The sequence below is a fragment of the Strigops habroptila genome, chromosome 10, assembly GCF_004027225.2.
Source record: "Strigops habroptila isolate Jane chromosome 10, bStrHab1.2.pri, whole genome shotgun sequence".
Taxonomy (NCBI): domain Eukaryota; kingdom Metazoa; phylum Chordata; class Aves; order Psittaciformes; family Psittacidae; genus Strigops; species Strigops habroptila.
In genome coordinates, this window is record NC_046359.1 from 4666217 (window position 1) to 4692061 (window position 25845).

The 25845-nt window shown below is 39.6% G+C and overlaps 1 protein-coding gene across 3 annotated transcripts in view; it reads right to left on the reverse strand.

Annotated features, from left to right (window-relative positions):
* Positions 1 to 1183: 1183 nt before the first annotated feature.
* The window catches only part of MTHFD1L (methylenetetrahydrofolate dehydrogenase (NADP+ dependent) 1 like), a 157736-nt gene continuing 133074 nt past the window's right edge, over positions 1184 to 25845 (reverse strand). For all 3 annotated transcript variants that reach the window (XM_030499863.1, XM_030499864.1, XM_030499865.1), the window contains 2 exons: positions 8182 to 8290; positions 1184 to 4235 (listed from right to left, as the gene is read on the reverse strand). In XM_030499863.1, the coding sequence (XP_030355723.1) occupies positions 8201 to 8290 (90 nt within the window). In that variant the 3' untranslated portion in view covers positions 1184 to 4235; positions 8182 to 8200. The remainder of the gene's footprint in view (positions 4236 to 8181; positions 8291 to 25845) is intronic.

Consider the following 25845-nt stretch of genomic DNA (forward strand, 5'->3'; position numbering starts at 1 on the left):
CAAACCTGCATGCACAAATACATACTCCCCATGCTTGTGTATATGGAATATATTATACTCAAGTGTATGGAGCAGGGAAGTGTTATTACGACCAGACTTGTGGAAATATTTGAATTTAGCTTACTTTACACAAATATTCTGGCCTTAAATCCACAGTGTATAGTAACATGTATAACAGAGCAGTCCTGTTCTCAGGATTAATGTTTGAAGGGGTTCAGTATTTCCATTTCAAAAAGAACAGTCTATGAAAAGCTGCATGTTAAAGGGTGAAGCTGTTTAACTTCCCTTGCCACCCCAATAATTCAGTGGAGAGGAGAGAGAGTGTGTGTGTCTCCCATGCTGGCTCTGGCTGGTTGGGTGGCCATCAGCAAGGCGGATGCAGGTACCATTGAAGTACAGACCTAGTGCTTGAGACCTGTTACATATGGGTAAATTCTTCACTGAAACATTTTAAGGAAGCTGAAAAGCTGCTTGGAAATCTAGTTGTGAGAAGCATGTTAAAAACCCAGCACTAATCCAAATCATATGGTTAAGACTTCATTTAGCTATTTAGAAAACAGGAGTGATGCCCAGTATGGGCCCCCCCTCCCACTTCCCCATTTTATTTATTCCTGCCCCGGGATGCTTTCTGCTGTGTTGTGGTTCAGTTGATTTAACACCCATAGTTCCTGAAGCTTTTGCATTGCTTGTATTTAAATCCCATCCTGAGAAGCTCACAGATCTGTATTTCTTGTACCTGATGCTGCTTCATACAAATCCAGCTGCCAGTTGAGAAGTGGAAAGTGTCCAACTGACCCTTGCCTCTGATCCAGTCTTACACCAAGGAGCAAAGGCAACAGCAAGATGTTTTGGGACCAGGGCAGGATGTTAGCCTGTTGTGTCCTTCCTCAAACACAAACCAACTTCAAAAGGACTATACTGATGAAGAGGATCCTGTGGACAACCCTCTGGTGCATGGCCCTTTGTGGCAACAGCCAGGGATGAAATGCATTCCTGGCTTCCTGGGACCGTGGAAAGAGCCCCAGGCCATGCTTGCATCTAGCACTCAACCAGGATGTTGTGGCTGAGCAACCCTCCTTCTCCTTGTTTAGCGGGACACAGGGGCATGACAAGACTAAGTGGCTTATGAGGAATTAAAAAAAGTCACTATTTAAATAGACAAGATGGTAGATAGAGAAAAATATTAAATAATGGATGTACTTTATTAATGAATTCAGACTTGAGACAGGCACCACTTGTGCAAATGGAATGACAGTACACACACTTTATTTTCATGTTCATGGCAACTGAAGGACTGGGAGTTTTTATTTTAAAACACAAATGAAGAAACCCATTGTCTGAAGTATTTCAATGTCATTACAGAAGTAGTTCAGCAGTAGCAATAACAAAGTATTCAGTCACTACAAAAAGCAGATCTTCTGATAATAAACAACTGCTCTGTGCTTAACGTGCTTTAGCAAATGCAGGAATAAGCACAGCAAGCTGCCTTATAAAGCTGTGGTTCTGCCCTGCCACAAAATTGCTCAGAGTAGATGCAAAGGCAGGAGTTCCGCACTTGCAGCTGCATCCATGTAACAACAAATAGCACAAATACCACTAAAACACCTTAAAAAGTTTTCATTTTAAACCCTTCTTGATGGAGGCCTCAGAAATAGGGCAGCCCTAAGGAACATACTGTGGCAGTTTCTGCAGCTTAGCTGATGGCCAATAGCTCAATCCCTTTGGATCATGAGACAGAATCTGCACAGCAGTGTGTATTATTTTTAACAAACCTACTATAATGTAAAATGAAGGCCCAAAAATGTAGGAGCTCAAGAGATTTTGCAGATCGATAGTTAAACTAGATGGGGCAAGGGAAAAGCTAGAACAAAAGAAGAGAGGGCCATTCCAGCTTTCCTTGAATTATTGAAGCTATCAAAACACTATAACAAATCCTGTGCAAATGACAGGAGAAAAATTACAGGATGTTTGTCAACTCTCAACTAATGGAGCTGGAATGGTCCATCGTAGGGAGAGACTGATGGGCCAGACAGATAAACAGCCCCAGCGTGTGTGGCCTGAAGGGACAATATGGAGACTGTATTATGGAAGGTGTGTGGGTATCAAGCAGTAGTTTGAAATTACTTATAAAACTTGTTACTCAGACATCCGTACACATATGGAAGCTTCAAAGGTAGACAGCTAGTGTTATGTTTTGTACCCCAGACTGCATGGAGATGGGTTTAGCACACCTGAAGGGGAGCCAGAAGGACGACTAGTAAGGCACAGTTGTGGTTTTCTGAATCTCTCTGGATAAAAAGGAGGGAAAACCTTATTTATTTTTCTTTTAATGATGCTACTAGGAAAAGTGTGCCTAGAAACCACGCTTATTTATTTTTGTCCAAAAGTGTCTATTTCTAGGCTAGATAGCTCAGTGTGTGCAAGACTAAATTACAACACCATTATGTGTATGACTATCATGGTGGTTTTTCAGGGCACAATTTAATAGAAAATATGAGAAATCTCTCTTCCCTGTACCTGTGAGAGCCACACTTGAATCTTACTTACTACTGATCTTATTTGTCCTGCCCCACTGTAATTAAAGCATCCACAGTCTAGGTCATTATAAGCTCTGTCATTTAATCAGGCTAAAATATCAAATAGCTCTATTTTTTTGTATTTAGATTTATCATCACAGCAATCCCCATGGTGCTGGAGGACCACACTATGAATAGAACAGTTCTGAAATGCAGTCAGCAGACATTTCCGTGCTACTGCAGGGAAGGCACAGATAATTAAGTGTCCCCAGTTTGCTCTTCTGTCCATAATTATAGTTTTGAGTTTATAAATAACAAAGCATAGTTTTAAAAACCAAAACAAACCCCTCAATTACAACACAGCTCCTGAGATAATGAAGTCTCCAAATGTGGCTGTGTAGAGGGGAACCAAAACTGCACTGCAGAAGCTCATAACATACAAATGTACGCAAGCAGAGCAAAGCGACAGGATGGAAAACATCACCAGGAAAATAAACTCTCTCATCATTATTTCACTGCTTTTTACCTAAAACAACAATGGCCTATTGTCTTAATTCACCCTATTGTTCTGTTGCATTTTTTGTTATTGAAGGAACCGACAGTCAGTCAGCAAGCGTTTCCTGAGCAGCAGCAGCTTGAAAAGCTAAATGCAGTATCCTGTGCCTAAGGCTTGTTTTACTGTTTTTTAGTTAAAAACAGACAAGGTAAGTTGCTGAGATAAATTTTAAACTGTGTGCTTTAATTTAACTTGTTTGAATAGCCCCTTCAAACAGAAACACACTCCAGTTTTACAAGTATGGTGGTTAAAACCTGCAAAATGAAGCAGAAAAAAGCTCTGCCCTGTCGCATCTTTGCTTGATGGACATTCCTCTGTTGTTACTGGGTGTTGTGTACTGCCAGGGACATGACAAGAAAAACTCTAGGTCTGGAGCCAGCACAGCAGGAGGCTTCATTAGCCAAGAACAGGAGCAAAACAGGGCTTCAGAAGGAGCAGTGCCCTCTCTGAACAACCAGCTTCACCACAACAAGCACATAATCAGCTGGACAGCCTGTAACATACTCTTTGGATAAAGACAGACCTATGGACATGAGACAGCTATGGCTTAAGTGTTTTAAAAGATCTTTGCCCAACAAGGAAACAAATTATATCTTAAAAACCTTTTACAAAATACATGCTCTGTTTTTCCTCTGCTTAATATCTTCCTTGCTTGAAGGTTGGCTGTTGCCCAAATGCATCCAGAGCAACAGTTGATGATAACTCAAAAATGTGCAGTTAATCTGCGTGTAGTTTCAGCTCCTGAATGCCAGGAGTGAAAGTGTATTTTTCAGAGAGAAATAGCCTTGATCACACAGTATAATCATGTTTATGCAAGTTTGTAGATGGCCAAGATAAGGGAAATACTTCTGTAAACTCCTCTGAGAAAAGACGAAAACTCTAAGGTGAAAAATTTCTCTTTTTCAATGTCATTTTATCTACAAACAAGCATAAGCCCCAGTAGAGAGCTTCCTGTACTACAGCAAGAAAAACTAGCTTGCCTTTTTTTTTTTTAACCTTACAGCTATATTTCATCATAAAAACTAGTTTGAAGAAAGAGTAAACTTTTGCTCTTTGGTCTATCTTGACATTCCTCCAGAGACACATAACAGGAATATTTCAGATTCATTTTTGTCTCCCACTTGCAGGAAACAGGAAAGTTGCAGTTCTTAATTTCCAGGCCTCTGAAATGAGAGAGATAAAGAATTTATACATTGAAACAAGACATCTTTGCTTCCTTTAAAGAGAAAAAAACCCCAACAACTAAATAAAATAGAACTATCACAATTTTAAAGCAGTGTTTTAGTGAAATTGCTTATTTTTGTCTTAACCATAATAAAAACATTTAGTTATGCCACATGCACCTCCCATTTACTACCTGTGTAACCCTACTAGGTGAGAAACAAAAAGGTGTACTCATATTCCAGTATGATAAAGACTTCAGACTGCACGTTATTGTAGTAAACGTTCCTGATGAAAACCAATACTGTTGAATGAGACTTAAAGAAGTCAGTTTATTGTTTAATAGGAACAATTTTGTGGATACAAAGGAAAGGTCTTCAAACACCTTCTATCTATATCTGAATGAATTAAGATGAAAAGATTTAGGGCATCAGTTTTGGCATCCTCCCCTCAGGAGCTTCTTTATGGCACTGAAGATGCTCACAGTCAGAGCTCTGGGGTTCTTCCCACATTCAGAAGAGCTCTGAGGGTGGTAAAATACCCATGTTGTGTATTACAATAATTCTGATGCTCTGCAAGAATGTATCAGCAGCTGTGGGCAGCCACTGCCTAAGTCACAATCAACCGAGGAAAACTACCACCCCCCCACCATCAACCCAGACACCCAAAGACAAACTGGTACAGGAAGAGCAGGCACCTGCTGCTGTTGATTAAATTAGAGGGATCCTTAAAGCTCATAAGGGTCCTTTACAGACTTTACTCTTGCAGAGTGTGTCAGGTTCATAAATTCACCTCACTGTGCAAATACCACCTTTTAAAAACAAACAAACAAATACTTCTTCCTACTGGCAGACTTGTCTCCATGTAAATCTTATTCTGATGGGTGATTGATATATATAAAATATATACAGACAGCTGCTAAGGAAACAGTTTGAACCTTCTTAGTATATGAGCTAGGCAGTACAATTTAAATAGGATAGTGGCCAGTGACGTAGAACTAGCCAGATTCCTCCAGGTTCATTTCCAAGTATTAATGTTTTAGTTTTTTAATAGAGCATGTTCCTCCAGAGACACTGTAATATTGTGTGTTTCGTATATTAGCTATTTGTCAACAGAAAAAAACCAAAGTTGACTTTTCTGACAATATTTTTGCTTTTATTATTTTTTAATATGACTATTAGATCATCTTCTAATGATCAATATTCTGCAAATTTTGTGAGAACTAGCATCTGCTTCATTAACACAGTGAAGTGGTAGAGAAAAATCAAAGAGGCTAATGACATCCAGTGTTTCAGCTCAGTAACAGCCCCATACAGCTACCCCTAGAAGCAGGAACTTTTGCCTGTCTCTCTCTCACAAGTCTCATGAAGAGGATTATATTGCAGAGGAGAATATAAACTGCAGACTAAACCAACTATTCTCAGCTTTGTATGCATGCTTATAATTAATGAAACATCTGCAGCTCTTCTACAAATCTCTATTTTTCAATTACCACATCTGAAAGATTTGAATCAGTCCTAATGAGCTGGCACAATATCATATTACTAGAAATTTTACATTGTACACTAAAATCTTAAGAATTCACATCAAGCAGAAAACATAAAAGTAATGTTTTGAAAAAAAAAGTAATGCCTTGATCTGCCATCATAGAAATAAACTCACAAATATGTCAAACCATAGTATCAGCTACAGTGCGGGTTCACTTGGGTGAAAGAATATTACACTTCAGAAAGTTGGGAGTAAAGATTATACGGGAATATTGTTTCTCTTTATCCAAAATGAGAAATGTACAACTCTTGCACATGAACGGGATGAATTTTAGAGGTGATGAACACTGACTACCTTGTGTGGTGTTCACTGGGTATTACAATACTCTCAAGGCATATACTTCTGTTGTTAAAGGTAGGAACACACGTGCGTATGTGCCTACATTGATGAAAAATATATGTGATCAAGCTGTTTCTTTCTTTAAAAGGCTTAAGCTTAAGTGAGGCGAATCACTCATCTGTCTGATGCCTCCATAATGAAATTAAATCAGTGCCTCCATAATGAAATTAAAATAATTTATTAACAGTTGGATATATATTTTCTACCTATTATGTTTTGCTGACTTTGTTAGCAGTTCTTTTTACACCTGAGAAAACACCATCACTGACTAAAAGCCAAGTTTAACATTTTCATTTCGTGCACAACTTCAAATGAAAGGCCTTCACAGTTGGAAAGGAGGATTTCATCTGCTTAATTACTGTTGTTCTTCAAAACTTGCCAATCCGTGGTTTGGGCAGATTTGTGTAAGGCTAGGCAGTAAACAACTGATTAAGCAGGCTGTGTGAATCTGCATATAGATTTTACATCAGGATTCTACAGTCATTTCAAATGATTCAGAAGTAATTACGTGACTGACACATGATGAATCAATATGTATGCAACGAAGCCATCAGACACAGAACGTGTATCAGTAACACGAATGGGATATATGCCAAGAAGTGGTATACTTAACACTACCCAGCAACAGAACAGTCAGTTGATGGTTTGCATATAAGGTAGTAATTACCTGTGCATGTGGGTCAACTTTCAGGCTAATTGCTTTTTACTTGTCTTGACTGGTACACACAAAATGGCAAAATCTGCTCTCACCAGATGTTATGTATGTGAATGCTGTGACATTCAAGTATGGGCAAGTGAACAGTTAATTTGGTCTGAACAGTAACCTTGCTGGGTTGTGCAAACCTCTCCCCTCCTTCAAACAATCCATCAAAACACAGAAACAGAAAATGAAAGCAGATTCTCTCAAACCAGAGTAACAAGGATTGCTAGAGCAGAGTTAAAAGCACCTGGTTCCATCACAGTCCTATTAGCTCATGGTCATGTTGTTGTTCTGGTAAAAGTAACCATTTTACTCTACAGACTGATTTACTGAGGGACGAGAGAGTCTTAAATGATAAGAATAAAGAGACCCATCACAAACTGGTTTGTTTCAGTTAGGATTACATCCTCTTTTGCTCCACTTAGTACGTAACAAGGCTAAAATGGAACAGCATGGAATATTTTCATAACAATTTGGATTTTAAAGCGAGGAATCATAGAATAGTTCCAAACCATAGAATGGGTTGGAAGGGACCTTCAAAGGTCATCTAATCCAATCCTCCCTGCAATGAGCAGGGACATCTTCAACTAGATCAGGTCGCTCAGAACCACATCCAGCCTGGCCGTAAATGTCTCCAGAGATGGGGCATCTACCACATCTCTGGGCAACCTGTGCCAGTGTTTAACCACTCTCATTGTAAAAGATTTCCTCATGCGCTACACAAAATTAAAGCAGGACATCAAGAAGATTAAGTAAGTGCTCAGAGAAGGGGAGGAGGTGGCGAGCAGCTGCAACCTTTAAGGAAAAGGGAGAGAACCCTTGAAACAGCCGGGATAAGAGGACAGAGTTGTGTTTCTGAAACGCTTATTACCATTTGAGAGAGATGACGGCAATCAAAAAGAAAAGAAAAAACAAAGCAAAGCTCATGACAAAGCTGAGAAACATCTCCCCTGATATCTAGGTAATGACAGAAACACATCACCACACAAGAGTAACATCAAAGATGAACTAGATTATTTCTTTTGAGGTGAGTAACAAGACATGATTTCTTCAAACTGACTTTTTTAATAGCCAAGAGCAGTATAATTGCAGACCCAGCTCTTCTTCATGCCAGACTGAGATGGGAAATCCAAAAGGCATCATCAACGTGCAGCATCAGTGCACACCACCAAAATGCCAGCCACCATTCAGCAAATGGGAAACCCATATAATAAAGCACAAATTATGAAATGTTCCCCTAAGTGTGGAGTCCTCAATGAAACCAGGGCCTAGATAAACACCTGACAACCTTTTTTGTATGCATACTAGAGACAAACATCCTCCGCCAAGCTGAAACAGGAAAATAAAGGCTGTTGACTGACCTGAATTTGGATGTCACTCTCAAAACAATCCTTTCACTTGCTCTGTGATGGGGTCAAGGTCAATGTCATAGAAGCATGGCCTTGTGGGCAGTCCTGGCATGGTGCTCATCTGTGGAAACAATCAAATGAAGTTATAATCCTGCACCTGTAATCAGATAATCACTCCACCCATGTAAACCTTAGATCATGAGAAAGGCGGTATTGTTCATCATGGACTCAACTGCAGCTGTGATCTTCACCACATTTTTTTGTTTCTGTTAAAAATGTCAAGCTTGCTACTTTCTAGATTAATTTTTAAGTGTACACTTCTGAAAGACAGGAAAGAGAAAATAAAAGCCAAAAAGTGCAGGCTACCACAGCAACTTAAGAAGAAACGCCTTAACAAAATGAAGATACTCTGGGACTTGTTCCTCTGAATATTTATCCAGAACATTCATCCATTTATATTGACTGGGAAAAATCACACAGGAAATGGCAAGGACATAACTGCCCAAATTCACCTGGTGACACGAATGCGTTGAACTCAGACCTCACCCACAGAAAACCAGAATACAGGAGCAGAATTAATCATGACACTTTCATGACTGATTACTTAATATAAGGAAAAAATTGAAATAGTTCAACTAAATATACATGGATTACAGTTGAATCCTAATTTAGCAGTTAGGATTAGCAGGTTGAGTTACGAAGCTAAAGCAACCCAATTATCTCAAACTATGCATAATTAAGATCCTGATCTAGCATAAGACACTGGCATCTGCATACTTTAAAACATGTAAATAGTTTCATGAACTTAAATTACAGAGTTAACTACAGGTCTGCTCAAGCTACTTATACTATTATTTACAATTGGCATTTTAGCAGCAATTAAAGACACGTGGGTCCCATGGAAATCTTGAGGAGCTGGTCCACAATAGCTTAAGCCTCTTTAAATCAGAGTTACTTCAGCTTCTCACCTCCCCCTCCTCAGAACTCCCTCCTTCTCCTTTCCGAAGACGTCTGGAGAGCAGGTTCAGCAGAATAATGCTATTTTTCCATCTGCTTCACCTTCTGCTGTTTCAGCACCTTGAGCCAGGAGCGGTTTTCCCCAGCACTGGCATAGGGTAAAGGCTGCAACTATGCGGCAGTTTTAAGGCAGGACCAGCTTGGACCAACCTGAACCACTCTGTATTCACAACCTAAGTCTTCCTAAGATGACAGAGGGAAGCCCTGAATATCTCACCAAGTTTCCACTAATTCACAGCACTAATTTGGGCTTAAAGACTCCATAAACCCTTTTGATATCTTAACCTCAGAGGTGGAGGATGGCCCTGCTATATTAGGTCTTATATTAATACCCAAAGAGATGGAAGACCTTACAATCTCTGGAAACAAACCTGCAGTTCAGCTTAGCTCGACTGTTTGTTGGCTAAGAGCCTTTTTGCATTAGAATTTATTTAATAGATTCTAGATTTTGAGGAACAAAATTTTAGCTGAGGCAAGCCAGCAGAGCTCATTAAAGTTGGTGGTTAATCTGACCCCAGGAGGTAACCTTCGAACACGGCTGTGTAGAAAAAAACATTATACTGGCTTGAGTACCAGAAGCACTCCAAACACAATAACCTAAGGAAAAAGTCAGATTGGGGTATGTTTTCATGATGTGCGCTGAAATCTGGTGCTGAAAGGGGACAGTTTCACCCTGTGAACCCCTGGGATGATTCTCCCTTGGAGTTGGCTATAGCACTCATCCTACTGCAGCCAACCTCATTCAACACACTGAACTGATGAAAATACACATTTCTGTGACCAGCACTGGTTGGCTGATGAATTAAATCTGCATGACCAGATCACCACCAGGCCGCTGGCTGCAGGGCAGAGGTCAGAGCACGCCATGGCCAGCCATCACCTCCCAGAAGAGAGCACAGAGCATCCTCTCTCTATCCTCTCTAATTCCCCAGGGGGAATTAGGGCACAACTCAGCTATGGTGTTTTCTCTAGCCAAAGGCAAGCTCTAAATTGCTAATTGGCCTCAAAAGAGGAAAAATACATGACCACCAACCTAGCTCCTGCAGAGAGCCAGACATACAGGCCCCCTTTGGGCTGGAGCAGGTTGTATTTCTTTACGTCAGCCTGCTCTGCTGCACACACAGTGATGGAGTTAGTATCTCCCATATGCTTTAGCTTCACTCCAAATGCTCACGTAATGTTTTTCCATTGTGGGAATACAAGCAAACTGTAACATCTCTCCACCATAGTCTCATTTACTCCAGAGAGCTCTGCTGCCGTTTCAGAGGTTAATCCCATGCTGGGAAGGGGGAAAAGGAGGTCAGGGAGTATTGGTGCAGCCACCATCTCACTTGAGATCCAGCTCTGAAAAAAACCCAATGCAACTAGCTTTTCTAGTGGACTTAGTACATTTCCTCTGTTTTTAAATATAGTCCTTCCTGATCTTTTGTTATTGCATGCAGCAGGATTAAAAGACAAAACTGTCAGTTTGCATTGACAAAGCCCTGTCACTGATTGCATTACATCATTTTATTGGCTGACATTGCCTTGGCATCTTGGCTAAGTACTAAACCACCTTGTTAGTATTCTTTATCTGCTGGCCACACTAGCTGGAGTACTACATCATTAGGGTAACTGAATTATTTTCTGTCTCAGATTCATCCCAGTTTCTGAGTTAACACTTGACAAGAAACTGCCTTAATGAAATACGTCTCACTGGGAGGGGAATGACCAAATTGCCAAAGACAACTTTCTGGTTACTCTGTGCATGGCAGCTCTACATCCAAAAGTAAACTCCCAAATTCCAGGTCTCCTCCCCCCATCTTTTTTTTTAATATGTCTACAAGCTTGGCCACTCTTCATTTTGCCTGTATAATAAAAACTGAAATCAGTTTAGGGAAGATTTTTTTTTTAAGAAAGTTTAAAAAAAGTCCTACATATGTGTTTTGGATTTGGTTTTTTTGTATTTTTTTTTCATAGGCCCAGTTCTACACCAGTGTAACTCCACTGTACTAAGTTATAGCAAGCTATTATGTCTATAAAACGTGAATATCAAACCAGTTTATTGCCAGTTCAGGGAATACAACTATTCTCATATTGAAAACATAAGTCAACAAAAGGGAACGAGTTCATCTGAATTAAAATTACTGCTGCGTAAAATGAAATACAAGGCAAAAAAACTCACAGAGGAAACACTTTGGGACGACTACCTGTGCGAATTACAGAGCAAAAATAAAACACGTCCTGTCATTTTCCCCATGGCCTAGACTTCCAAACAGGCAAAGCCATGTAGATTTACGAACACTTCTCTCTGCTCTCATTATTTGGACACAGAGGTAACATGTAGCAGAATCTATCCCTTTTTCATTACTTCAAGGTTAATAGGAGGAGACGGCTGGCTGACGGAGGAGATTACTACTGATTATTCCCTCTCCAGCCCTCCATTTCTTTCCTGCAGCCAAAAAGGCAGGAGAGAAAAGAGGGCTCAGTCAGCTGAGAGGTTGAGGCTTGAGCTGACTGGCTTTCCACTTGGCTGCAGGCTCAGAATGATCCTCTTCCCTCTCACTGTTTCCCATTATGTTGAATGAAGGCATTAACAAAGGAGTTCATAGTTGGCCTTAACCCCAGCAGACATGACCCAGAAGCATCCCTCTCCCTGCCCTAAGTAACTGGAGCTGGATTTTTGCACAGAGTGTGGAGATGCTAACCTGCTCCCCGGCTGCAGCACATTCCATACCTGCACAGTGGCTGGCAGACTACCTCCACCTCTCCAAGGCTTTCTGAGATAACTACTTACTAAAATTACTTGATTTCTAAAACTTGAAAAAAGGAGAATGAACAGTGAAAGAGAAAATATGCCTGAAACATAAATCACTTTGGTAATTAGCAGGTACGAACAGCATGAAAAAACCCCCACAAATTTCCAGTCATACAGCAGCTGTCTAGGCATTTCCTACAATACACACCCCCATATATTGCACAACTCTCCACTCTAATATAACAACGTCACACAGGGTGTCTGTGATAAAAGAGCAGGGTAAGAAGCAGTGAATGACAACACATAATCCACTTAAGACTGCAAACTGAATTTAGGTGGCCAAAATAATCAGCACTTTGACCAAAATTGTTACTATCACATTTACCCTGGGAGAAAGAATATATGAGGCATAAACTTTGTACCTTAAGATTTAATGCAATTCATATGCATGCTTTATGCAGGGAAAAAAAAAAAAGTTTTTTTTTGAAGAACTCATCCAGCTGTTGCCCATAATATATCATATAGGAATTAACAGGAACTAGTTTAGTAGGATCTCACTGGAATCAACCATTTTCTCTGCAAACTATGCAACTGTCTATACATCCATGAGAGCAAATCAAATGCAGAAAGATGATGCGAAAAAATACAGTGCCTATTTATGACTATGGCACTCTATATGTTTAGGAGGCAAAAGCAGCAAGTCTCACAGTCAGTTATCCTGAGGATTGTTTACGCTCCTGGAAATGCACAACTGGTGGAAGATAAAACACAATTTTAGTTATGAAAGCCTGAAGGCTACCGTTATTTATACTAGCCATTTATGATCTTCCAGAAGTTTACTTACATGACTAAACAACCCCCCATCCCCCAAAAAACATAAGGAGCTTACTTATAAAAGCAGGATGCCAGTGATTTTTAAGGAAGCTATATGGATGTCCTGTTCCACACCCTCTCCAAGAACACATCCACTGTCACTGGAAGAGTGACCAAGTTGAGCTTCACTGGAGTTTCATTTAAAGCACAGTTATGAGTTGACTTGTCATTTCAGTTAGCTGTAAGTTCTACATAACAGTTGCACAGTCAAGCATTAAGACTGCTAGCCAGGTTTGTTATGGTCCCAAGAGGAACTATGCTGCTAAGCTTCCTTTTTTATCATACAAATACTTGTCAGGGGTTGACATATCCTGCCTTTTACTTCAAGTGTATATCCATACATACTTCTCACCCCCACCGCTTCATTTATCTATATGAAAAATTCTAATAGGACCTGAGATCATCTTAACTGGGTTAGCACAATGGCATGATTTGCAAAACAGATGGCCCTGAGGACTACATCCAATTCATGTTTAGTGTCTTTTTCACCTATAAGACAAGATGTGTCTGTTTTATAGACACAGCATAGTTTCTGACTAGAGAAAGGAAACCAGAGGAATCTGTTCTTACACAAAGTAGAGAAAACAGAAGGTTAGAAGATAATAAAAAAATCAGCAAAGAGCTTATTGACGAAACCTCCCTATTCTGCGGTTTATGGAGTTAAATGTTGCATTTGACAAGAAGTACAAGTAATTCACATCTAATTCTACCCTTTTGTTAATTAAACAAGTTAAGACAACCCACAACCATTTCAAGCTTTAAATACAGCAGAAAACAGATGTTGTTTCTCAAGAGAATCCATCATACACATGACTGCGGATAACTCCTCAATAAAATCTGATGGGGTGAATTGCACATCCCACATTTCCTCAGCAAGAAACAATACAAGAGGAAACTCAAGAGATTTATAAATAGCACTATAAACCTGCATGCATTATGCTCAATGTGCCAGAATTTGTTGGAATCCTGAGGCGCGGCACGAAGGAGCTGTGCTTTAGGGTTTCAATAACGTTTCCTAGTCTGAGTTAGAACTCCAGAAGACAGATCCACTATCAGAAATTTGCTCCCCTGCAGTGCATCTGTCATGTGAAGCTGAAAGGAAGAGCTTTCCGCCCTTCTGAAGAAATCCCTCCAGGTCTCCAACCTTGCCTGCCTTTGGGCACTCTTTATCTTTATCAGTATCTTTAGTCAGATTACAGCTACTGTCACTGGTGCTGGCCATGCACTGGAAATTGTAATCCATGGAGTGGGAGAAAGAGATTAACAGTCATACCACTGCACGACTGGGGAAATGAGTGCATATCTTTTTACTGGATGCCTTAAAGTCCCTGCATTTTTCGTTTTAGACCTGTACTTGGAAATTTTTCATGAGACTACCCATGCAATGATGGTAGCAGGTAGGACTGCGGCACTCTGAAGAATGCGACTGTGAAACACTTCCAGTGAGTTGTCAGTTCATCTTCAAGCTGGGCTGTCCTGCACTGCACAGAGGCACTCTGTGCACTTAAGAGGGAAGCTAGTGCATGAAAATGAGGCAGCATATCCTAAGTATCTCCAGGATCAGGTTGTAGTTTGTTCCACAGAACTGGAAAATTCCCCCACTCTGCAGAGCTCTATCACTTCAGGGGTAGGTCATGTTTTCAGTGATAAAAGGAAAAAAAATTACGTGAAAATAGCAGAAAAGACTAATTAAGAGAGCAGTCCTGTTTGTTTGTCTTAATTAAAAGTAATTCAACAGAATGAAATGGCCAAAACAAAATACGCACAATATAGTCTACAACCCTACACCCAGGTATTAGAGAGGGGAATGATACCATACCAAAGACTGAACTGACACTCAAGTGACCTTTCACCACCTCTTAAAATCAAACAAACCTCAAACTCTAACATTAGGAAAAGCAGATGCACAAAGGAGGCAAGTTGGGGCTTCCTGGAAAAAGTACCAACCTTTAAAAACTAATAAATTCAGCCTTGGAAATGGCAATAATTTCTAAAAAATCCACTTTAATAGCTACATAATGCTTAAGAAAATATTATCTCATTATTTTTCATTGCCTGAAAATAACAAGGGTTTCTAAAAGCAGCTAAGCAACGATCTTTAGTCAGTGTTTAAATAACGGTTTACTTGTAAGTTTTAATGAAATTTTACGAAACCTGATGATAGCCAGAGGAGATAGGGAGAGTGAAGCTCATATTTCCTTCTCAGGAAATCTTTAACAAAAAAGGACCTTGTTGCAATGCATAAAAACAATCACAGTAAAAAACTCAACAATTAGCAGCCTTCAAAATGATCAAAATGATGTTTGAAAAGATGCTGATTCTACCCCAACGTATGCTATAGTATTCCTTGCTGTAAATGGCTCTGTTTCACGGGCATGCTGACTGATATCAGGTGCAGAAGTCCATCTAGCATCAATTATTCTATTATATTTGTCGCTAATGTTTCCACATTCTTGGCAACTGTTCGATTTTGTGAAAGGTTTTACAGCAACGAAACGCATGGACATTGTTCTTCTGTTCTCAGCATCTGGATGAAGTTATAAAGTACCGAGTATTGATGATACAATCCTAACTGACCTTGCTGCCAGGTGCTCAGCTGAGGCAGAAGTAGCTTGTGCCCTGTTACATTCCCTGTGGGATTACCAGGACAATTTATTTATCTTGAGCGGAAATAGTCTAAGTCCTAAAGTGATCTCCTGGGCATCCTAAGGAAAAACCCAAAACCCACGCAACTGCCTGCATCTGTCCAGTACAGGTTTTGGAGAGGCCTGTGGGTGCATATCCCAAAGGAAGCAGTGATGAGAAGAACCAGTGCTTGGTTGGCCAAGTTCTTAGTGAACAGGTCAGTGTAATACCACTGGAACTCAAATGTTGCTGTTAGTGATGTGCTGAAGCACTGAAGACCCAGAACTAGCATTTTGCTAGTTGCTAAATAGAATACTTAGTCATAGATATAATCTGGAAAAGAACAAGCAATTTCCTGGATGAAGTAAAAACATTTAGGACTCAGATATATGACTGCAGTTCCTCCCAGCAGAGTTGTCTCAACTCATTTTCATCTTAGATTTTCTAAAACCGCACTTGAAGCAGAAGAAAATGTTGACCATAATATCAGCACAATGGGATCAATATTTTAAATTTTACTTAAGAAATACATCTCTCCCTCTCTGAGGTAGCACGATAGATGGTGTTCAGTGGACTATTTTTTTATACCATCCACAATACAGGATGTTTTACAGGATACAGCTGTTTTTTTGCCTTAGATAGGTTAATTGATAGACAAAAGATTACAAAAATGAGAGATACAAAACCCCCTCAAAAAACCAAAATGAAACACCGCCTCCCCAACAACTAACCACAGAGGAAATAGAGGGAGAGAGAAAAAGCAGGACTACAAATTCCAGGTGACTTGTTCCAAAACACTTCTCTCCATCCCAGCCCACTCAAATCCATTTCCAGGAGTAATTGCTCCCTTGGTCAAGGCCTACATCCTGATTTTCCTTTCTCCCTTGGGCTTTCAACAGAATCCCTGGCAGAGGATTCTCGCTTGCTGCCTCTTGTACAAAATCACCTCCTCAGCTAGAAGAAATCCCTCTCTCCAGCTCACTCCTGATGTCAGAGGCTCCCAGGGCTGTTCCCATTCTTGATGACTGTCCAATATACCAGACAGTGCTGGAAACACACTTCTGAGGGAATAAATCCAGAGGATAAAGACATTCCTCTCATGCTGTTTCAGCAACCAGAATATCTGAAGTATCTGATGTTCATGGGTAAAAAATCCTCCTGCTTTGTCCAGCGCTTGGGTCTCCGGGTTGGGAAGAGGTGTCCAAGCTGTGCCAGCAGGTCAGGTTGTGCTGAAAGCGGAGCAGGTTTTGTGGTATTAGGGAAGGAGAGCCTCAGGTGGACCCACCCCAACTGCCTTGCATTTGTTCAGGGACCAGGCACCCTTCATTTCCTCTGAAGCCTGTTTATTTTGTACCAATTGTTTCTCTGGAAGAGTCATTCCTCAAACACTGGGAGCAAGTCTCCCTTTCTGGTCTTGATCTTCACTATGCTGTTTTGTTTAAAAGCCTCATAACTTTCATATGAGACTTGCCTTGCTGGTTAGACAGCCTGACATGCCAACACAGGAAAGCACAGAGCCTCAATTACAGCCCAGAAACGGGAGATGGTGGCAGCAGCAGACTATGTAAAGCAAATATGTGTGCTCATCATGCAACAATCTTTACTCTTCCCAGTAAATCATGGTAGGAAGAGCATCAGGAGCATCATCCAGTCATTTAAATGATAAATTACAACATGGAGAAATCCCAAAAGATTGCATAACTATGGTGACTAAAAATACATTTAACTGCTGCCACGCTAGCCCTCTTGGTTACAATTAACTACATTCACTGATACTTGAGTAAGTAAAGTTCCCTAAGAAACATCATATCAGGCAAAGATGATATGTGTGTGTATATATGTGGGAAGAACAGCCTCTAAAGAGCACAGCGGGATTATGGCAAAGGATGATTTAAAATTAGTTCTTTTTAATTGTTAAATCTCCAAACTAGTTTGGTCTTATCGCTATATTTAAACTAAGTGCCAATGGTGACTTTTAAACCGCCAAAGCGTACAAGAATTTTGGAAAACACCTGAAGCAACAGGAGCTGAGAAAGGTGGAAAAGGAGGTGTCTATACTTTGCTAATCCCAGCTGAGTGGACACAATCTAGTTTTCTGTACTGGGAAATAAGAACACCCAGGATATACACTTTACAGGTGCAGTTCAACTTTCTGGTCTGTAGTTACCATGGGAGATGTCAGAAAGAAGAGCCTGGGGGCTTGTCTCCATAGAATGGTCAAACATGGTGGCCATCACCAGCATCAGTCACTATCATTGTACCATCATCATGTATCAACCTGTAAACATCTCTAATCTCATTAGTTCAAGCTTCTGTATCTACTTTCTCAAGTCATTTGTTGCTTGAATAAATAATTTAAATGATTTGCTCTTTGTAGTCCTTAACACATATTACTTTGTGACAGACTGAAGCAAACAGGAAATAGACAATTACAAAAAAGCACCTTGCATTATAATTCTGGATGCAGCTGCTTTCTAACCATATGCAGTTTTGTCCCATCTTTCTCCAGGCAAAATACTGTTTCAACATACTAAGTCAATGCTATCTTAGCTGCACTGAAGAATTAAAAAACTTTTCCTTTCTATTTGTTCATAACCCAGAAGATTTAGGATGGATCCAGTGTGGCTGGATATGAGGATGTCAAATTGTTAAACCGTCTGCGTAAATCAGATATTCTCAGTCAAAAAGTCCATCGCACACCTCTGCCTCTAGCAGTACATATTATTCAATACAGTGTGTCCTCTAAAATCATATCAGAATATACTGAGGTTCCCTTTGACAAGGAAGCAAATAAAAAATGAAGGATATTTCTTAGATCAGCAATTTTCATCCTATTGTGTATCAAACCACTATTCTAAGAGGTCTCAAAAGGCTGCTGGAGCTTACACTTCTCCTGGAAAATGGAGAAGCATAGAAATGCTTCAAAAAGGCTGAAAGACACTGACTTCTAGTGTGCCAGTGCCTTCAGAAGAGGCACTTTGGTTTTTTTTTGCAAGTTGCCGGAACTGCACTAATAACTGTAAGAAGAAAGGAAAAAAATCTACCCATGAGTGTGTGATTTAACTCTCTTATGGCAATATTGATTTTTAAAGTTTCTCTACTTAGGGGGATACTAACACCCCAATTTCTGGTCACTGAGAGAAAACCATGAGTTAACAAGCTGTCAGATAGACTTAATTGTCAAATGAAACCAGGCAAAATGTTGTTAACTGACAGAGAGCACAATCTTTATCCTATAAACATGTATTCTTAGATAATATAGCAAAGATCTATATTTTTATATTTATAAATAAAATTCTTTTCAAAGTACTTACAAATAGGAATTAAATACACAAAGTACATCTGGGAAATAAATGAAATAAGATCTCCATTTTAAAAGGTGAATGAGAAGGAGGCAGAAAAGGTTAAATGATTTGCCAAAAGGGGCTGATGTGCTGCCAGGAGAATGGAACTTGAAAATGGTGACTCTGATACTCATCTTAATTTCCTATAATCAAAAATTAAAAATAACTATGCTAAATAGTTACACTGCATGAAATATCTTTTTATATTACATATTGAAGCCTCTGTAATAGTGTTTTTAAATTAAATGCAACTTTCTCCATTTTGCTCAGTATGAACTTGCAGTAAGTCACTTTTCTAACCACAGTTTCTGCAATACCACAAAGGATAACAATATATTCATATAAGTAACAAAAATGATGTTAAACTGTCCAATGAAAATAAACCATATTTGGAAACACACTTTTTTTTCAGCCTGAAAAACAAACCAACCCCAAACAGATGTTTTGTGTGTGGCATTCAGTATTTTTCCCAGATGAAGCATATGAAAGGACAAAAAAATATAAAAGTGGAAGTTAATAATGAATTTCTGCATCCCAACACAAAAAAAGTTAATATGACTCTGTGTTTTGACAAACATCTAGTACAGGAATGATCTAAGGGAACTTCTTCTCAAGCATTAAAAATATGTAAAAGTGCCACATCATAGGAAATTTGTTTGTGCACAGAGTAAATAATAAAAAGACTAAAGTAAAATGATAATATGTATATTAAAACCCATTTAGAATATAATCTCTCTAATGCCAAAGTGAACAAACTAGCAGACAATGTCAAAAGATTTATTTACACTTACGGTATAGCCCTCCTGCCTGCTCCTCCTAATCAAAACAAGGCCAGTCTGTAATAACTTTCATTTTTGGCAAACAAACCATTTACAACTCCACTGCTCAGCCAAAGGCATAAAAGATACAACCCACAACATGATCATTAACACACAGCCTGCCTCCTTCCCTCCTGGTGACCCCACGAGTGAAGGACCCCTGCGATGGCACACTGGCCTCGCTTGAATAGCTCCAATGCCCCAGCAGTGTGTTGCTACCCACCTTCCTGGGCATATTCCTTGAAGAGAGGCTGTTGGTAAGCAAGACTGCTCTCCCCTGGATGCAGCCATGGATTGTGCTGCTGTCTCATCATCAGCATCCCTGCCAGCAGTTGGAATTCCTTTAGTTATTCCCATTTGAATATTACTTGTTTATTTATGAGAAAACGCTGCTTTATCTTTGCTTCCACATTACATTTCTCCTTTGTCATTGCTTAAATACTGACTGTGAAGCTATTTTTAAATAGATTTTTGGTGAAAGTTATTAAGAAATCCAGTTTTTGATTTTTCCCAGAGAAAAGTAAAGAGACAAAGTGCTTCACAAATTTAGAGGGAGCTTATTTGTGCTGTCACAAACATGCCTTGATCCTATTCTGGACAGATTACCTGCAAAGCACTTGGTTTCCTTGTCTACTCACTGCATCATATCTTTACTACAGATGCCGAATACAATGGCATTGAGTTCTTTACTACAGTCTGGATCAGACCTTTACAGTCAGCATGGCTCATTCAGGGTCTCAGGCACAAATGCAAAACTGACATATGTAGTGCCAGCAGCATGATGTTTCTCTCTGGGGCACATAAAAAAAGGCTTTATTCCCTGTGTGCCGCCGCATGTTCTGTCTCCCTTGTGCTGCTGGTGCTTTGCTGCAACTGTGTGTGAGCCTGTAGGACAATGCAGAGCATGTGCCTGGACACAACAGAGAAATACAGAAATGGGAAAAAGTCATCAAAGACAGATGAACATGGGAAGTATCTGTATCTACTTAGCTGCATTTCTTTGTGAAACACTGTATTTTACTTGCATTTCATGCAGTCTAGTAACAAAAGCTCCTACTGCCTTGCTTTCTACATGTACAGAGCAGCAGGGCATTGTATACGCATGGAAAACTGGTGCAGTATGATCAATTAATACAGTTACACACTTTAAATCAGCTAGAAGGCAGGTAGGGAGCGTGCTTTATCAGGTCAGAGCAAATGTGCCTGTCCCAGGGTTTTGTCTGTGACAGCGGCTGGTGCCAGATGCTTTACAGAGAAAAGTTAAAACTATGAAGGTTGACAAAGGAATCTCTGTCCAACACTGGGAGCTGATAGCTGTAGACTGACCAAATCCTTGAACACTACACTTAGCGCTTTTTCCAAATTACTTATATTAATTACAACTCTGTGTATTGTTGATGGCTATAACCTTTTAGAAGTCTTGTTAAGTTCTTGGCCTCAGTGGCTTTCCTGTGTTAATGACTTCCACATTCGAACCACACGTGAGAAAGTATTTCCTTCTTTTATAGAGGTATTAATACAGATGCCTGGCAACGTCTCTTCACAGACCAAAGAAATATTTCGAAGAAAAATTGCCAAAATGATTCAGAGATCACAGCAGAGCTCAGATAACAGCAATCAGCTTTAAGTATACATTTTAAGACAACAAGCTTATACAAAATACCGCACATCATACTGTGTGCCAGCTGATGTGTAAACCCAAATTCAGTATCCTGTTTTCAGAAGCAAATGCCTACATATTAATGTATGGCTGTATTATAGTCTTCTCCTTTTCAAGATTACTGTCTAGTCAGTTGCCCACTAATTAAAATTTTAGCTGAAAAAGATATTTTACATAAATGTTCATTTTTGTGGAATCCAGGTTATAATGCAGAAGTAACCTGGATTATGTATGCCTAACCAATGCGATAGCCTTCCCAACTGAAAAAAATTCTTGTTCTTGTGAATAGTATGGTATTGTTCCTTCAGTTAGAACTTTTGAGTTTCAAGAAGCCAGCTGAACTGGCTGCAATGTCACATGAATAAGGATCTTTATTTTTTTGTGGATCTGCTGGGATTACTGGGGAGGGCAATGAGAAGCTTGGCAGACACAGGAAAAACCAGCACAGGTCAGGAAGTCATTTCTGGGAGCAGATGTTTGTCCTAATTGCATTTACAGATGGATGCCATAGAAGAGGAAGCTGGCATTTAACAGGTACTGTACTCAGATCCATTTCACTTTCATTACGGCTACTATTTAAAAAAAAAAGGCTCTGAGAGAAAAGGGAAAATGATGACATACCCAGGGCACAACTCCAAATAACCTAGGAGATGCTCTATGACATCCTTATTACTCATTTCCTCTCATTAGATTTTGACCCTTGCCTAGCTCATTCTGATATTTATTTAAGGCTTACGGTCTCTTTGCTAGTGAAGACCCCTTAAAAAACCACAGGAAGCAAAAGGCAGCCCTTCACACTACTTTCCCCTCAGAGAAGGCTGTGGCAGGCAGGGTGCAGGAGCCCAGGCTCCTCCCCAAGCCAGCTCAGATTTACACTTCCAGAGCACAGGCATCTGCACCCAAATTGCTGCAAAGAGGGGCATGGCTGCAACCCTGTCTGTCTGGCCATGGTCCAGTTCACCGAGGGCTGCATGAGATTTAGGACTCTGACTAACCAGCAAGAACAGTTGGGCCTGAAGCAAGAGACAAGACAGACACTCCTGCCATCCCTCTCCCTCAGCTCTTGCTACCCAAATATCTCAGTCACTACTCAACCAGTTTCTGGACAATACTTTTTTTCTGGAGTGATATAAGGCAAACCAAAAATAACAGGGCGCTTTTCTACAAAACACTTAAATGTAGTAAACTATAACTGTTATGGAGCTGATTCACAAGCAGATCAGACCTCTCTACACTCAGGGCACCACCATCCCTCAGAAAAGCAGAGACTGATACTACGTCAGCAATATGATTTTCATTTGCAGACACATGTCTTTTAGAACCCTAAATCGCATACTATAGTACCTTTGTGACTGATATTAAACATGTGTCTGGAAAGAATCAAAGGGCAGTCAGTTGTCTTGAACTTAGAAAAATTTAAGAATATTTCTTACTCAAGTGTCAAAAAATATTAATGTAACTTTGTACTTTATAAAGTGGAAAGACTCCAAACCCAGGCAGTGTTCCACGTATCCGCAGTGATAAGTAGAAGAATGGTTAGCTATAATACAGACCTATTAAAAAAAAACAACTCCCCTGTAGATTTCTTTCCATCTGGGAGAAAACTGCAATTCTTCATGAAGAATGCCAGCAGCAAACTGCCATGCCGAATTTTCCTTTCTCTACAGTACGTATCTGAATCAGTCTCACAGAAGACACCAGAACACCAAAACAGAAGCCTCTATTTGCCCCATAAAATGAAGATGGCTTTATCCCCTTAAAGCTGATCTTTTATGAACATATCCCCAGAAAACAGTACCCCGTGAAACCACTGCAATTATCTGGGATCAATCTTGTATACTACTTTTTTAATTTTTTTTTTAAATTTTAATTGTATTAGAAATCATGCTGAAAGGCCTACAAGAACATGCATTTTTGGATTACCATAGCTTTTGTATCTGGGAAACAGAATTCAGAACACATCTTTAATGAAATTGACCATTTGGCCTAAACAACCCAAAGAAAGAAAAAAGTTGCTATCCATTAAAAAAACGCCATTTTAAAGTGTACCAAACGTTTTCCAGTTGCAAGGTATACATAGGTTTGGCTAACATTTCAGAGCAGATTCAGTTTACCCAGAAAAAAAAGCACTTTTTTCCTGGAATAAGAATGCTCACAGCCAGATGTGCTAGAACAGCCCTTCTGCTTAAATTTCAGTGGTACCTCGTTCCAGCATGACACGTATGCATGTGTGTGGTGGGCATTTGTGAATATATTCACCAATTCTCCCATCCCAGTTTCTCTTTTTGGCTAGGGAGTAAAGCAAGTCTCCCAGTTGTGCCCATTTTATAAAGCACATGTAAAGCATTAGCAAAAGGCATTTAGAAGATTTGAAATGATTGCTGACATTTCCTTTAGAAAAAGTGAAAGAATCCATTTTTACTACAGACTTCTGCAGCAGCACATTTACCAGGAATATAAGGAACTGTGGTCACTGCCACCGTTTGCTCAGCTACTAGGGATTCATGTGTAGATGGCCTTCTACATTCAAATTAGGACACCTTGCTGGTAAAATACACTGAAATAATACCATTAAAGCACACCTTTTAGCGAATGTGGCCTGTCTTCAAGAGCTCCTACTCCTTGGCTTATTAGCTCGTTCATTCAAATTGGCAACTTGCAAATGGAAATAAAGCTTCAGCTCAGAGGAAACACAATTATGGGACTCGATGATCCTTATGCAACATTGCCATTTTGCATTACTGACCAACCTAAGCTATTAGGAAGCCTTATTCACTTGTGTGGACTTGTGCTCCCTACTTTTTTATGCCCTTCCATGTAGAAAAGACAAATGAGTGTTACTTCAAAATGAGCTTCCTAGTGCTTTTAATTCCAGCTTGTCATTCTACTCCTGAGTGACTTCAGCTGGTAAAATGCTGAGCTGCTTGCACAGTACTTGTGCTTCTGTTCAACCTGTGGTGGAAAGCAAACCTTCATCACCTCTTAAGAATGCTGCTTGTGGGCTCCAATGCTCTTTCTCTTACAATAATGGCCAAAGCACAGGCATTAGGATAATTGTTATTTCCTTTTTGATTGAGTGTCTGGGAGAGGGAAGACTAGCCACTGCACTTTGGAGGCACTCATGTGATTTGATGTCTTTGGGACTTTTTTATTCTTTTCTTTTATACTGGCTTTGACTACTTCAATAAGCTTCAGTATCGCTTTCAGTATCTTTCTCCCTTACGTATATAATCCTTTACAGATTACACGTCCTGTTCACCAGCAGGGGAATATCTGAAGTAACACATCTATTTGTATAGCTGTGCCAGACATTCTTCCTATGCTCTTCCTGTGCTGTGTTTGTAATTATATCTGTCTTTGAAAAATTCATTTAAGGGACAGTTAATGAAAATTAATTAAATTAGTCCTCTGACAACACAGAGCAGCACCACATAGATGACGTACTACAAGTTCATGATGGAGCAATGAGAAAGCAGCAGAAAAATACCAGTAAGTCTCTTCAGCTTGTTGCTTGTTAGAAAGGATGGGATGTGATACACAATGTGAAACAGCTGCTGCTTCCTAAATGAAGCAAGAGGGAAGCTAAAAAAAGAGCAAGCAGAAGGTAAAATAGATGCAAGTGTTGAATCCTGGATGTCTTCTCCTTATTCCTAATGAAAAGAGTATCTTGGCATTTTTTTGAGGAACAAGGGTGTAAAATATGTCATTATTATATAAATGAGGGTTAAAAAGGACTATGTTCTTTGGATGAAGACAACCAAGAGAAGGTTCATATAAATAAATAAGTCTGCAACATTTTATCAGAGAAATAATTCTCCTACTGTCCAAAATATTTTGATTTCCAGCAAAGCTGCAAAAATCCTCAAACACATTACACTGTATATTGATGCAACTTTTGTATTTGAATCTATTCCAGCACAACCAATATATTGGGGTGGGGGAAGTGAGAAGAAAGGAGAAGGAAGGATGAAAGATATCCTAATGGTCAGGAAGGCAGCCACTATGAAGTATAACTAACTTATTTACCAATAAAAATGAATGTGCAGATAAGCACAGGAATTTTATCCCCATGCTTACTAGTTGCTTCTTACTGTAGTCAAAGCATACATATTCTTGACAATGTAATCTAGTTGTAAATATTTCTGAAACCTGATTTAAATGTCTTAATTTATCCTGAAAATACAAATCCAGAACTGGAAGCATCCTTAATTGTATCCTGCCACTAAGGGTGCGTAGGTGTGCAGGTAGGCAAGTATGCCCATAAATGTGGGTAGTTATTCCCACTATTCTGAGTGTCTAAGAAGGAAATGTTTTCTTGTTAAAAGTAAACTATTTAAAAATAATTGTATTGCAGTTTTTATTCAAAATTTCCCCCAAAGTTCTCCCTGGGCATACACATAAGCTCTCAGTTTATGATTTGAATTTATATGATACTTTACTTTTTTCTTTCTTCATGGTAATAGCAAAACGATGAGTGACAGGCTGAGTGGACAAGGTCAACTATGTTGAAATGCTCCCACCATTTCTCCACTTCTAGCTTGCTGTATCTGTGGTTCACAGCACATCAGTCACAGTGTGTGCTGCAGAGTCCATGCCCCAACT